The sequence below is a fragment of the Pseudorasbora parva genome, chromosome 19 (genome assembly GCF_024679245.1).
Source record: "Pseudorasbora parva isolate DD20220531a chromosome 19, ASM2467924v1, whole genome shotgun sequence".
Classification (NCBI taxonomy): Eukaryota; Metazoa; Chordata; class Actinopteri; order Cypriniformes; family Gobionidae; genus Pseudorasbora; species Pseudorasbora parva.
The window spans coordinates 37,648,696-37,664,514 of record NC_090190.1 but is presented as its reverse complement, the minus strand read 5'-3'; the positions used below and the strand labels follow the sequence as shown (position 1 = coordinate 37,664,514).

General features: G+C 38.6%; 1 protein-coding gene across 2 annotated transcripts in view; it reads left to right on the top strand.

The window, feature by feature from the left end:
• Positions 1-15,819, top strand: part of trappc9 (trafficking protein particle complex subunit 9) — a 288,563-nt gene that overhangs the window by 169,693 nt on the left and 103,051 nt on the right. For both annotated transcript variants that reach the window (XM_067426626.1, XM_067426625.1), the window contains one exon: positions 9,154-9,264. In XM_067426626.1, the coding sequence (XP_067282727.1) occupies positions 9,154-9,264 (111 nt within the window). The remainder of the gene's footprint in view (positions 1-9,153; positions 9,265-15,819) is intronic.

Sequence of the window (15,819 nt, the reverse complement as noted above, 5' to 3'; positions counted from 1 at the left end):
GTTAAGGTTAGACTATAGGAATAATTATGTGCCCTAGAATATATTTATATACTACATTATATTCTTAGTTTATATGCATTATTATATACATAGTAATAATTTGTAATTTGCAATTGTATTTATTTATTTATTTATTATAAACAGTTTTTTAGGTATTGTGTTATATTAAAGGGATCCCATGGTGTTGAGACTTGTATGGCTTAATATAACATAAATGATGTCTCTTACTGAATTATGTGGTAGAAAACCCATGAAAGATCTACGTTATTTAAAAAATCGATTTTATATTTGGACCATGGGCGGCGCCATTTTGTTTGCGTTCTAGGTTGATGACGTAGAGTGGTTGAACTCCTCAATCAGCTGGCGTTACCCGTAGCTATTTTTACCACAACGCAACTCGAAAATTGTTTCAGAGTTAAACAAAACAAATGAATTGCTTTGTAATTGTACTTAAAACACACTCAAACATACATGTGCACACAAACTCACCTACACAAGTCACAAACAGATCGGCGGGCGCGCACACACACACCTGACTGCTCTGTCTCAATCGCATGCATCATCAAAACATCCTGCCTCTCTTCCTCACGTTACTTTATCCCATCGTCCTACCTAGATATTTCCCTCTGCTGGTCACATTAGGCATTATAGTTAATCTACTATCAACAGTCTATCTAGGGAACAGGATGTGTTGAACAGGATATCAACACAGGGGTTATGTATGCGCGCGCAGTGCGTGCGTGTGTGTGTGTGTTCGCGCCGATCTGTTGGGGTGTGTGTGTGTGTGTGTGTGTGTGTTCGCGCCGATCTGTTGGGGTGTGTGTGAGTCTGTGTGAGAGAGAGAGTTTGTGTGCACATGTATGTTTGAGTGCGTGAAGTCGGACAGCTGTTTGTAAATCGGCTGTACACTCGTTATTGCGGTGAACGTGAGACTGAATGACTGCACTCGAACATGTCCACTATGGTGTCGGACAACACTACAAATGTCCGTCCCTTCAAATAATGCGCTATTTAAGGGTATAGGGTCGATTTCAGATTCAGCCCCTGTCGTGGAGACTGAGCAGCCCAACATCTCGATTGAGACAGAGCCTGTCGTGTGCGCGCCCGCCGATCTGTTTGTGACTTGTGTAGGTGAGTTTGTGTGCACATGTATGTTTGAGTGTGTTTTAAGTATAATTACAAAGGAATTCATTGGTTTTGTTTAACTCTGAAACAATTTTCGAGTTGCGTTGTGGTAAAAATAGCTACGGGTAATGCCAGCTGATTGAGGAGTTCAACCACTCTACGTCATCAACCTAGAACGCAAACAAAATGGCGCCGCCCATGGTCCAAATATAAAATCGATTTTTAAAATAACGTAGATCTTTCATGGGTTTTCTACTACATAATTCAGTAAGAGACATCATTTATGTTATATTAAGCCATACAAGTCTCAACACCAGGGGATCCCTTTAAACATTAAAACATTAAAATGCAATATTGGTAATTATATTATTTATGATTCAGCAATAATGATAGTATTGTTTTAATTATTTAATTATTTAACTTGTTTTTTGTTTTTTTTACTTGTGTTGAATTTCTGCAGTTTCGTACAGTTTTTATAGTCACACTATTAAAGGGTTAATTCAGCGATTAGCATATGGCTTTCTATCAGTAGAAACCCTGGAGTATACTCGAATGATCATGCCCCTCCCCCCCCATCCCCCTGAGACAAGAGATTTATGCATTTTATTTCTGGAAAAATTACTCCGGTGATGCAAATATCATCAATTATATTGACTCGCACATGGAGGATGGGAGATCGCACTCACAGCTCAGCTCGCAGCTACAGTGATTCATGTAAATGGAGCGGCCGGCGGAGTAAAGTGAGTGTTTTAACTTCTTAAATTAATTCCTATTAAAAGTTAAGCTTCCTAAGGAATGAACTGAAAACGCGGCAAATTGAACACGTGTTGAGAACTACTGCCACGAGCGCAGACGCGTTTACCTCATGCGTTTATTATCCGTGTAATCTGACTCCTGCTGCGTTTGTGACACTCACTCAGGGGCTAAATCCCAATATATTGAACACACACGTTCAGTTTTTAATTGTAGTGTCTGTTCTCTAACTGAACTGATTTTATGAAGATGAACACGGTGGTGGAAAAGAGAAAGTGATTCAGTAGCGGTGGCTTTGGGAATGGCCTCACAGGGCAGCGAAGCATTCTGGGAATTGTTGTCTTTCATCCCCGTGAGACAAAAATAAATTTTCTGTCTTTTCTCAGTCTAGAAGGCACCAAATTCAAAACTAACTTCACATTTCTACTACATTGATGAGCCAGTTTAAATACAGATTCATCTTCCCAGCGCTGAAGTACCCCTTTAAAGGATATACCTTTAAGAATACATTATTTCATTATACTCTTTAAGAGAGTAAATATGAATAGGTAAATATTATAATGGTTTGTAAATGTGCTTATTTTTATTCATCAAAACTTTTGTAGTGTAATATGCATTATGAATTCGTTTTTTTATAATGCATTATATATAGAGGCTTTATAGGAAGGGGACACATTTACACACGTACGCACTCAGACACACTAATGTTCACAGCATCTTGAAGGATCCACTCGAGCGCTGCACAGTTCTTCAGCTCACTACCTCGGAGCAGATGAAATAATGTTGCGAGATGAAAGTCTTCTAGAAATTTCTGGGCGGCAGGTCCAGACAAATGGCACATCGTCTGCTCTGAATAATGTAGGAAGAGTAGAGATCGGTTCCACACCACAGATCTGATGAATACTCATTGGACTGCCTCGGTTATTTCTTTTTAAAGGTTGTTAAAGATGCTTTCCTAACACATAAAGTGGTCTGTGACTAATGTCTGTGTCTCTAACTCACACCCACACCTCTTATGTGTCGACAAATGTATGGTTTGTGTGTTTGACCAAATAAATTCAACAGGATGTTGTAAGAAGCAACAGTTTAATTACTAAACTCAGACACCATTAACACACGCCCACAACACACACTTCACAATTGCTCTTAGATGCACTTAACACAGAAATAATACGGGAAGACCATTAAACGAAAAACAACCAGTCTTAAAAAAGCTTTTATCTCTTCTGTGGTTTGTAAGCAGATGCTGAGAGACGAGGTACTCCGGAGGGTAGAAAACATCCAAATGCCAAATCTCAGAGTGTCTTAAAGGATTGCTTGTGTTCAATACAGCTTAAACTCACCATTTAAATTATGTACATTAATTCACAAGCATTCAGGATGATTGAAAACAGAAATGGGCAGCTCATATATATATATATACTCCCTTAAAAAATCTCATTAAAGTACACACAGCACTCCATATTCACAGAAAAACACAGAATTGTAGACATTTTTGAAGATTTATTAAAAAAGAAAAACTGAAATATCACATGGTCCTAAGTATTCAGACCCTTTGCTGTGACACTCATATATTTAACTCAGGTGCTGTCCATTTTTTCTGATCATCCTTGAGATGGTTCTACACCTTTATTTGAGTCCAGCTGTGTTTGATTATACTGATTGGACATGATTAGGAAAGCCACACACCTGTCTATATAAGACCTTACAGCTCACAGTGCATGTCAGAGCAAATGAGAATCATGAGGTCAAAGGAACTGCCTGAAGAGCTCAGAGACAGAATTATGGCAATGCACAGATCTGACCAAGGTTACAGAAAAACTTCTGCTGCACTTAAGGTTCCTAAGAGCACAGTGACCTCCTTAGTCCTTAAATGGAAGACGTTTGGGATGACCAGAACCCTCCTGAGTCTGAACCAGAACCAGAACCCTTCCTAGAGCTGGCCGTCCGGCCAAACTGAGCTATCAGGGGAGAAGAGCCTTGGTGAGAGAGGTAAAGAAGACCCCAAAGATCACTGTGGCTGAGCTGCAGAGATGCAGTCGGGAGATGGGAGAAAGTTGTAGAAAGGCAACCATCACTGCAGCCCTCCACTAGTCGGGGCTTTATGGCAGAGTGGCCCGACGGAAGCCCCTCCTCAGTGCAAAACACATGAAAGTTTGCTTAAAAACACCTGAAGGACTCTAAGACGGTGAGAAATAAGATTATCTGGTATGATGAGACCAAGATATAACTGGCCTTTGGCCTTAATTCTAAGCAATATGTGTGGAGAAAAATATAACCTGTCATAATACAGTCTCAACAGTGAAGTATAGTGGTGGCAGCATCATGCTGTGGGGGTGTTTTTCAGCTGCAGGAACAGGATGACTGGTTGCAATCGAGGGAAAGATGAATGCGGCCAAGTACAGGGATATCCTGGACAAAAACCTTCTCCAGAGTGCTCAAGACCCCAGATTGGGCCGAAGGTTCACCTTCCAACAAGACAATGACCCTAAGCACACAGCTAAAATAACGAAGGAGTGGCTTCACAACAACTCCGTGACTGTTCTCTAATGGCTCGGTCAGAGCCCTCACTTAAACCCAATTGAGCATCTTGTCCACCCATGTTTACCATCCAAACTGACAGAACTGGAGAGGATCTGCAAGGAGGAATGGCAGAGGATCCCCAAATCCAGGAGTGAAAAACTTGTTTTTTTTTTTTCAAAAAGACTCAAGCCTGTATTAGATCAAAAGTCTTAAGCTTCTACTAAATACTGAGCAAACGGTCTGAATACTTAGTTTTGTTTTGTTTTTGAATGAATTAATGAATCTGCAAAAATTTCAACATTTCTGTTTTTCTGTCAATATGGGGTGCTGTGTGTACATTAATGAGAAAAGAAAATGTCATTAAACGATTTTGGAGAATTGCTGCAATATAACAAAGAACAATTTAAGGGGGTCAGAATACTTTCCTGGATATATCTGAAATAATAAACTAAGTGCAATGTAGTGCTGTCAAAAATAGTGATTTTTCAATACTTATCAATACTGAATATCTGAAATTCTTCCAACACTAACTTTATAGCCCCTTTCACACTGCGATTCTGGTAAATACACGGATAATGATCTGGCCCATCTAGATTTGGCCCATTCACACCGCCAGCGAAATACCGTAATATGTGCGCTTTCAGACACAATGCTTAACGGCCCCGGGTCGAGTTGACACGTGACATCCGGATGTGACGTATAATGGTGAGCGATCTCAGCTTCAGCGTGGATAGTAAGGAGCTCCGTGGTCTCGACTTGTGTCCAGTTTGCACACATTTCTGCTTGTTTAATTTTAGTTTCTTTTGTATACGAACACTCTCTGCGTTTAAAACACAGACTAGCAATTCTGGCACTGCAGGGTTGTATTATTGAAAAAACAAGCTCTAGGAGTTGCACGATAACTACGCACACGTTACGGCATTAATTTCAGCTTTTGTTCACACAGCGCTCGACCTCGACCTCGTCCCGGGTCGAATCCCGCAATATTACTAGGTCCCCGACCCGGGTCGAATTCGGTAATCAATCCCGGGACGTGGTTGCTTTCACACAGAAGGCAACCCGGCAATGTTCCGGGAATATTGCGGGTCCGACGTGCAGTGTGAAAGAGGCTTATGTGAAATAGATGCACAGTACTTGCTGCGCTTTCTCGCTCTATCATCTCTCTGACAGCGAGCTGACACAAATCTGTGGGATTGCGTCTAGTGTGCATAATTTTAATCATTCCCTCAGATTTTGTACTCACGCCTCACCATTAGTGCACACACATAAAGCCACATTGAGTTCACTTTCGCTAATCATTTGGTCCTAAACAGTTGAATACTGACAGAATGTCAAAATGCCAATCTTGCCGAGTTTTCACGTAGACAGTCAGTTATGTTTTATGTGAACATAAACGGTAACAGTTTAATGGATCCATGCATCGACAGCAGCCTAATATACTGTACCTTCAAATTATGAGATAATAGAAAACAAATATATATGACAGTTTTTCCTCAATGTCAAAATTGTGGCCAGTGAAAATGCTGAGTGGCTAGTAAATTTGGAAAACCACCAGCCGACTATATGTAGATTCTTCTTCAGTGTTGTCTTTAGATATTTTGGTATTTAATATAAGTATAACTTTACACAGCCACGGTTAGGTAGCAGGTCTTGCCACAGCTATACTATCGAAACGAGGAATTTGACATTTATTACAGTGTCTTTCTCCACAAACTTCTTCTGTAAGTGCATGATTATTTGCATAGCACTTTTCATAATCTGTCTTGTTTTCAAGTAGCTTTACAAAAATCTAAAAAAAACAACAAAGGCAAATGGGCTAAACAAAAAAGATGTTTAGATGATGACATTATGAATAGAAAACTAAAGTGCCCCATTATGCTTTTTCAGATATTACCTTTCACCCAGTGTGTAAATAGCGGTCTGGAATGTAAAAGGTCTGCCAAGATTCAAAGTGCAGATAAATAGAGTCATTGTCTCTCAAAAGAAAGAACAGATTCTGAACCGCTTGAAACAAGTGGTCCTGCACAAACCTATGTAGATTTGTAAAGTCTACTTTGCTCAAAAACTGTAGTTGCAGCTGAGGCCTGGAAGAGTTTGGTTCATGTTGTCAACATGTCGAAAGCAAATCACTTTGATGCAAGGACTCATGATGCTTCATTTGGTACAGTAAAGACTGACGCCATTGTTACTGTTTGCATCAAGTGCTGAGGAAAATTCGGAGCGGAAATTCAGATATTGTAATGGGGGTTTTCGTTTCTGACACAGGGCTGACCAATCACCACAAACTGGGCTGTCTGACCAATCAGAGCAGAGTAGTTCTCGGGGAAAAAAGTGGTTTAGAGAGACCAAATTCTTGATCAAACAACACTGTGAGAAACAGGTGATGTGCAATGTATATTATGAGGTAATTAAAGGTGCTGTGTGTACATTTTTGAATGTACTAAAGCATAAAAATACCATAATATGTTTGCTGATATTTTGTAAACGTGCTAAGTTCACATACTCATTTCTCTGAAAAACAATGCTACAGCCAATTATTTTACTTTGTGTGTTCCGTGTCAGAATGTCTGTTTTTGTTGTGGTCTGTGCGTTAACGAACGTTGCCAATTTACCCAATCGTTTTCCGATACTCAAGGTTGCCAGTTGGTGGAAAACACAGCATATCGCTGCCATGGAAGCCAGCAAAGAAACTGTGTCCGAGATTGCAGATTCTACCCGACCTAAAAACCATCGGCATCCATGTAAAAATCTAAAAAAGCACATTAAAACGCAGATAAACCAGCTTATCAAATTAAGTGTGTAAGCCTCCTTGCCTTCTATTGCTCGTTCCTGTTTCATGTCTTCAAAATGGCACCCGTGTGAGCCCCGAGTCTGAGGAAGCGGGACAAAGGATATTTTGAATTCAGACTGCAGTACCCATTACAACGTACAGTACGAACAGTACCTTTAAGGTGTTTTTGACCTTGGATACATGTAAACCTATAAAACAGCAATTAAAAGAGCATAATAGAAGGACTCAAAGAGAGCAAATGGGGTTAATTCCATGTACCTCGTTGAGTTTAACTTAAAACGTCCCTCTGAACGCTCTGTGTTTTCTATACGGTGACGTCATTTGACTTGCTGCAGGAAAACTTTCAGCATCTGCTCACAAGTTGAGAGAGATTGATGGAGAGCGAGAGAATGAGGGATGCTCGTGTTGAGTAAGCATTGGTTGGCACTCGCTCTCAATTTCTCCCTGCTATTTAAAATTTGGCAGCATCTCTTGTGATGATTCATTCCCTACTGATCACTGTAAGAAATGAGAGAGAGAGAGAGAGAGAGAGAGAGAGAGAGAGAGAGAGAGAGAGAGAGAGAGAGAGAGAGAGAGAGAGAGATACTGTATGCCTTGACTGCTCTGCTTGTGCGCTGACACACACCGGCCATCATATCATTCAAGATCTCTGCTATTTATACACACGACTCACGTGAGCTTTAAAGGCACCATAACATGGCAAACTGGCTTTTTCTTGCTTTTTTTAATCATTGAAGGTACATATTCATAAAAATAAACCTCAACGTTTAATTCTGGTGGTCAGAGATGACAATAAAAACTTCATTATGACTGGTTTTGCTGCAAGAAACGTTGACTGAAGTTATAAGTAGACTTCCGGGGGAATATTATTGATGTGGATTATGATTTGTGTATATTGTGTTACTGTGCTGAATTTTGTTTTCATAAATAAAGCACACACACACACACACACAGGCAAAGCTTACAGTACATGAAAGAGATGCTAACCTTTGATGTTTGGACAGAGGATGACAAGTACATCTGCATGACCTCGTTGTGCCCATCTGTTTGTGTGTGTGTGTGTGTGTATGTGTGTGTGTGTGTTTGTATTATCATTGGTGTGTTTGTATTAGGGGTATAAACTGATGTCAGAATGAATATTTTGTTAATATTTTATTCATACACTACCATTCAAGAGTTTTAAAGTCTCTTCTGCTCACCAACACTGCATTTATTTGATTTAAAATACACTAAAAATAAAAATATTCTGAAATATTTTTTAAATTAAAAAAATGTGTTTTATATTGGACTGAAAAAATATTAATATGAATTTAAAATACACTACTGTTCAAAAGTTTGTGGTCTGTAATTTTTTTTATGTTTTTGAAAGCCTTCAAGACTGCATTTATTATGTAAAAAAACTAAAAATATTATTACAATTTAAAATATCTTTTTAATATTGAATGTAATTTATTCCTGTGATAAAAGCTGAATTTTTAGCATCATTACTCCAGTTTTCAGTGTCACATGATCCTTCATAAATCATTCTGATATGAGGATTTGCTGCACAAGAAACATTTCTGATTATTATCAATGTTGAAAACAGTTTTCAACAGTTGCAAAAAAGATTTTTGTGACATTGTAAATGTCTTTACTGTCACTTTTGATCAATTGAATGCATCCTTGCTGAATTTTTTATATATTTAAATATTTTTGTTAAATATTTTTTTATATATTTAATTTACTTTTGAATGTGAATGTATACATTGCATGCAAAATAAAATAATATTATATTTTATAACAATAAACATGTTGCATGTAAAAATGCATAAACATTTTAATAAATTGCTTTCCATACATTATAAACATGTGTGTTAGAAGTTTTTTGCTTTAATTGAGTACAGAAAGATCAATGTTCAAAATGTAATGTAATGAAATGAATGATCCACAGGCTGAGTGTGTTTTTCTCCATTTGTCTGCAGTACTCGTCAGTGTCATCTACTGCTGGATGTGTTCAACTCAACCGAACATGAGCTCACACTGTCTGCCAAGAACAACCAGGACCTGGTTCTGCACGCCAGCGAGTGTCAGAGGTACACACACACACACACACACACACCTTCACCACTCTCACACTGACTCCTCCTTCATCGCTGTGATGTAACGCTGTCCGTCTGGCGGATTGAAGTCTGTAGACTGTCATACGGCGTTACCTGACCGGGTCCTCGGCTGACAGCTCTCCATTTCATGAGCGTTGCTCTCATGAACCAGAACTGCAGCGGGTCACAGTTTCTGACTTTCATAGAGCCTTGGAGAGACAGGCGCGGACTTATAGTGTCTCCGTATACGTCGCAGCAGGTTTTTGATGTGTCGCTTTTTTAAAGATACGCAGAGAAATGCAAACTTAAGGAGAAAGGATTCATCACATGACATTCTTTCATTTCAAGGAATGAAGGATAAAATGCAAATGTGCATAACCTTGTGTGTATTTGACAGTTTAAGCACAATAAGACATGAAAGAGAACTTCCTCGTCTGGAACGTCGAGAACGTCGTGTGACATTCAGCTTTCTGAGTGCGTGCTTCGTCTGTGTGCGCTCAGAAAACCATATATCAGAAGTTTAGACTGATTTAGCTTTAAAACGCATGCAGATAATAAACCTTCATGATGATGAAGAACTGCAATGCCACGTGAGCCTGACCACGAGAGAGATGATAATCAATAGAAAACAGATGTTTTCGTTTTTGGCAGAGTATCCGAGGCAGGCGCTGTACAGGCTCCGCCCTCTTCTGGATAGTGGGGAGGGGAGCAGCAGCTCATTTAAAGATACATGCACAAAAACAGCATGTTTTTCCTTCCATTCAAAAATGATCATTTACAACATGGTATAATAAATGTATAATGTTCTTGTAAAAATGGGCATAATAAGTGACATAAGCCAGTTGGGACTTGAAGATGCTAAATGAGATTTGAGAGCTACAGAGGAGAGCGAGATTTAAATTTAGTTATGACTTAAATTTTATAAATGGATTATGACTTAATTTTGTTGGTTAACTGTTTTTGAAAGATATCAGAATCTCTCTTCACATATAAGAATACGTGTTCCTGCGAAGGGTTTACTAAAGAAAATATGATCAAAATGTGCAACTTTGTCCTCAGTGTGAAAATGTATCATCATAAACATAAGAACATTTTAATAATATGTTAATATTGTTTAATGAATATACCATTTGAAATCCGGTGGTCAGTAATTTATATATATATTTTTTAAAATAAATAGTTTCAAATAAATTAAAAATAAGAAATGTTTCTTGAGCAGCAAATCATCATTATAGAATGATTTCTGAAGGATCGTATGACACTGAAACTGAAAATTCAGCTTTGATCACAGGAGATTCAAATCAATAGAAAATAGTTATAAATTACATATTTTTAATAGTTCATTTTCTCAACTCACTTGCCTGTTCATTTTAAACTGTAGCGCTCTGCTCGCTTTCCTTTCTCTCTGCACTGTCCTGTTCACTAAAGCCATACAAATCCCTTAGAGTTGCATTGTGTGAAATGTAGCTACCGTAAAATGCCTGATAGGTTTGTGCTGACCTGCAGAGCTACGTTTCTTTGTGTACGAACCCTCCGCCCCTCTGACACACTATGGAGTCACATACCCTTCCCCTGATCATCTCCATGGATCACCTGATTAATGACTCGTTTGGGAAACATGCTGCTTTGACAGAAACGGAGAGAATTGATGAACAGATTACAGAGTTCCAGAAGCTGCGGCGCGATTGATTCTGGAGGATGAAATATAAACGAGTACATACTGATCGATATGTCTGTGTGTGTGTGTGTGTGTGTGTGTGTGTGTGTGTGTCTACTGGTTATTGATCTCGTAGAGGGGCTAAATCGGGTCTCCCCCGTTTTAATGACACTGTGTGCGTTTTGTGTTTTTGTGTAGTTCTTCGTGACGATTCTTTCTTTCTTTTCTCATAACATGAGATGTCTCATCTTTTGGAGGTTCGCTGTCTTTTCCTCTGCCTCGTTCTTACATTCTGTATGATGAATGCTTTCAAGGAGAGGTTTTTTAAAGGACGACACTGTCCTCGCTGCATACCAATCATTTATGTCAATCATCCGCGGGCCGCCAGCGTGACAATGAGGCATCCAGCGGTGCGAGGGCTCACCTTCACTAATCGATTTCTCTGAGCCTTATATATCTCTTATAGATATCTCTTCTGCCGTCTTTCTTTCAGTGTCAGAGGGATTGTTTCTGTAAGAGCTGGATATGTCAGAGTTTCTCTCAGTGACGTGCTGTTGTATTTAATATTCAGATGAGATCTTGATTCCTTTCCCGATGTGTATTTTGTGTTTTTGGCACTGAAAGTCTGATTATGCTTTAAAAGATATAATTAATTAATACTAGCCCTATTACTTCCTTAGAGTGATAGTTCACCCAATAATGAAAATGATCCTATGATTTTCTCACCCTCAAGTGTGTATGACATTCTTCTTTCAGATGAATACAATCAGAGTTATTTAAAACAAAAATGTCCTTGCAAACTGAATGGGCCCAAAGAAGCCCCCAAAAGTGCATCCATGCGGTTCAGGGGGGTTAATAATAAGTGAATTTGTGGGTTTGTGTAAGAAAATATTCATATTTCACACATTATAAAGTCAAATATCTAGCTTCTGGCAGACCACCTTCCATATTCAACTCAAAAAATGAAAGGGTTCAGAAATGTCCTTGGCCTTATTGCAAATGTTGTTATTTTGTTATTTCCATCTATATTTTTCATTCAATATAAACAAAGATAAACAAAATAAAGGCCACTCAAAAATAGGGTGATTTTAAATTTTTATGTTGTTTTGTAAAAATAAATTAATCAATAAATTTCAGTTTGGCCAGTATGAGCAAAATTATTATTTTATCGATTCCCAAATGTCTTTCATGATAATACATTTTCACCGTACGGCAATTCTTTGTAATGCCTGATCTTTACCGCACATTTTATATGCCAGCATATTTAAAGGTGCACTATGCAACTTTTCGTCCACTGGAGGGTGTCTATTATAAACGGCTCACAAGTACCGGGACTTTTATTATGACGGGACGGGACACAGTCACCGGGCGCGCGCACTTCCGCTTTTTCCGGTCAGGTAAAAACAGCTATTTTTATCATATCAGATACATTTAAGGGGCCAAGGCTTCGGCCATCCGTCCGCTCTCTTCCCTGAACTGAAATGAAGTAGTGGGCTGTACTTTCCACACGATGGACATCAGGTTAGAGTACGCCAGGTTGGCTGGTGGTTATGTTGCCCCAAGCCTGCAGTCTCCCTTTCATTTACTGAAGCTTTTGCGCCTCGATCGCCCCCCGGTGACCGGTCCCAGTATAGCCGCCCCTCTGTGATTTCTAATGGACGCGAGGCAAACTAAATAATAAAATTACGCTTCAAAATTTTTCCCCCAAAGTTAGTTTATGTCACTGAAGGCAGTTATCATCACGATGATTTCATTTCAGGTGTTCGTTTTAAAAATAAGTTTAGTTTGAGTTAGTTATTTGATGCTATAAAAACGGGGAGTGTGACGTCATGATTGACAGCTGAGACTGACGGCTTCTCTGAGTGAAGTTGTCACTGGGGCACTAACGGACTTTTTTCGAAATTTTTGGGAGCAGATTAGAGCTTTAGCTTTAATTTCTACATTTCCATAACTGTTTATTTCACACCAACATAATTAATTGTTCTGCATCTGCGAGAGTGTGGACGGGCTTTTGATATCGCGACTGTACTTCCTGCGCTCTACTGCGCAACTCCGGTCCCGAAATCGCTACTGCGCAGACTCGGTCCCAAGATGTCAGCGCCGTGCAAGGCCGCCTGAAAGCTTCAAATATGGCAAGCGGAAACGGATGATGTCGAGTCGTCCATATTTTTTTACGGTCTATGTGTTGCCCGCATACCGCCTCCCATGGCCGAGACTGGTATTACGATACCTGCCGGGCCGGGGCTAGTAATGCTACTGCTAATTAAGGTTGATTTCTCTGCAGCACTATAACTTGACATTTTTTTAAATTACGCCCTTATTTCTTCTCATTCTTTTGATGGTAGGTCATTTTTTTTGATATTTTTACCTAAATTTTTTACACATGGCACCTTTAAAGGGTTAGTTCATCCAAAAATGAAAATGTTCTCATTAATTTCTTACCCTAATATTCGACTCCGTTCATCTCACTACAGCGGCTCTACAATCATTTTATGAAGCCGAGAGAATAGTTTTTGTCGCAAAAAACGAAATAACGACTTATATAGTGATGGGCCGATTTCAAAACAAAGATTCGAACCGTTATGAATCAGCGTATCGATTCATGATTCGGATTGCGTGTCAAACTGCTGAAATCACGTGACATTGGCGATCCAAAACATGAATCATTATGCTTACGAGTCGTTATTTAGGTTTTTTTTGCACACAAAACCTATTCTTCATAAAATGATTGTAGAGCCGCTGTAGTGAGATGGGCTTTGTAACGCCGTCTTTAGTGCCTTTATGGGTCTTGAGAGAGGAAATGACATTGGTGTCAATGAAGGCCTTTCTGAGCCATCGGATTTCAACAAACATATCTTCATTTGTGTTCTGAAGATGAACGGAGGTCTTACGGGTGTCAAATGATATTAGGGTAAATAATTAATAAGAGAATTTTCATTTTTGGGTGAACTAACCCTTTAAGGTAACTAACTCAGATCATATTGAATCTGACTGTGTTTAGTCAGCTGACACTAATGAGACATTAAAACTTCTTTTAAAACACACCACAATGTTCTACAGACTCCATAGGGTTTGGAAAAGAGTTGAGTTCAGGTATGTCATTGTCATGGTTTAGGCTCAACAGGTTAATTGGGCAGGTTTATCTGATGATTTGGAGAGAGCGGGGGAAGATGTGCCACTTTTTATTAAAGTTGTACATGATGTACTTTTTTAATCCTAATTATAGGGGAGACCGCGGCACAACCTAACGCTTTTTGATTTTCTCAGTTTGTGTAAATCCACTCAGGGTTCAGAGTATTTTTTTCCCCCCACATTTATTTCACACACGTCTAGTACAGCATAGTTCATTATTATTATATACATAGTAATAATGAATCATTTCTGAACATTGACTCTCAGTCATTATTCACCCTTTTCTCATGGTTTCTCAAATGAATTCATAAACGTATGGAATATAATAGAGTAGGTCTAATAGGGGCTCATTGTAGTGCAGTGTGACAACATTGCCTTATTTTGAATAACCAAAAAACAGAGATGAAAAATTTACTTTTGCTATGGTTAAATAAATGTCCAGTAATATCTTCCAAAGATTTAAAAAAAAAATGTTGGCACAATTTTGTCTCTAAATAAAGTTGATATGGCAACTAGTAAACTTACGTTGTGCCCTGTGCTCCCCTATTTTAGATTGTGCCCTGTACAAATAAATAGCACAAGTAAATATAATAGAACACAGATACAAATGAAATAATCAGTGATTTTCAGACAATAGTTTTCAGGTACATAATTTGAGCAAAGAAATGTAATGTAAAATAACACTGTATAATCTTCACTGTATAAATGAGTGTTTTTTTTCTAATTAAAGTTACAGAAGTCATTCAGTCAGGTGAGAGATTTCTTTGTCTTTTGTTGTTTGATTAACATTAAAAAGACAAGGTTTTCTGAGCACGAGCTTCGGATGCGTACAGTAAACTTCTTGTCCTGTAAACGTCGTCTTATAATATAGGGAAATACTTGTTATACATAAATCACTTTTTATGTATGTTATACATAAATCACATCATTTTTTACATACATATATGATTTAGTTTAATTCTAATGATGCATGTGTGCTGAGTGAATGATCACCAAACAAGAGCATGCACGCTCTCTCTTAATCTCTCTTTATTGTCAGTTAACATTAAGACTGTAAATTAATGGAATTTCTATTCGTGATTATGATTACAGATGCCACAATATGAAATTGTTCAAAGCTGCGATTACAAAAAAAATCCACTTATATTATTTTGCATGCTTATGAGGTGTGTTTAGAGCATATATGTGATTTATGGTGATATGTGGACCTCTCAACCCCTATGCTAAGGAGACAATCCAACGCAACTTTAAGAGGAGCAAGCGAAACATGATTGTATTTCTGCTCAGCTAGTGACATTGGACATCAAATACACGGCATACGCTAATACTTCTTCATATAATTTCTACTTTCTTTGGAACAGTTCTACCTAATAACATTGCTTGTTACATTGTGAACAACAAAATTGATTTCTTCTGCGTTGACTGAAGAAGATAAGATGCACGTGCCGTTATTTAGACTCCGTCAAGGAAGTTATGACTTGAGGTGTTGGACCTGCCGGCCCTTTACTGTGTGCTCCGATTAGGTTACCTTTCCCACACACACACTGGCTTGATGTGTGTGTAGGCTTTTTAACCTCTTCTTCACGTGGTCAGTGAGCCAGTCGTACTTAAGCTTCGGGAGGGGGAGTTTGTATATGTAACTGGATTGGTTGCTAATGAAGGGACTATTAAAGATTCTTGTAATACTAATATGTTGCACAAGTATCAACATATCATATACACAATCGTTCAGATCTTTAAATTACAACCTTTTTAGACAC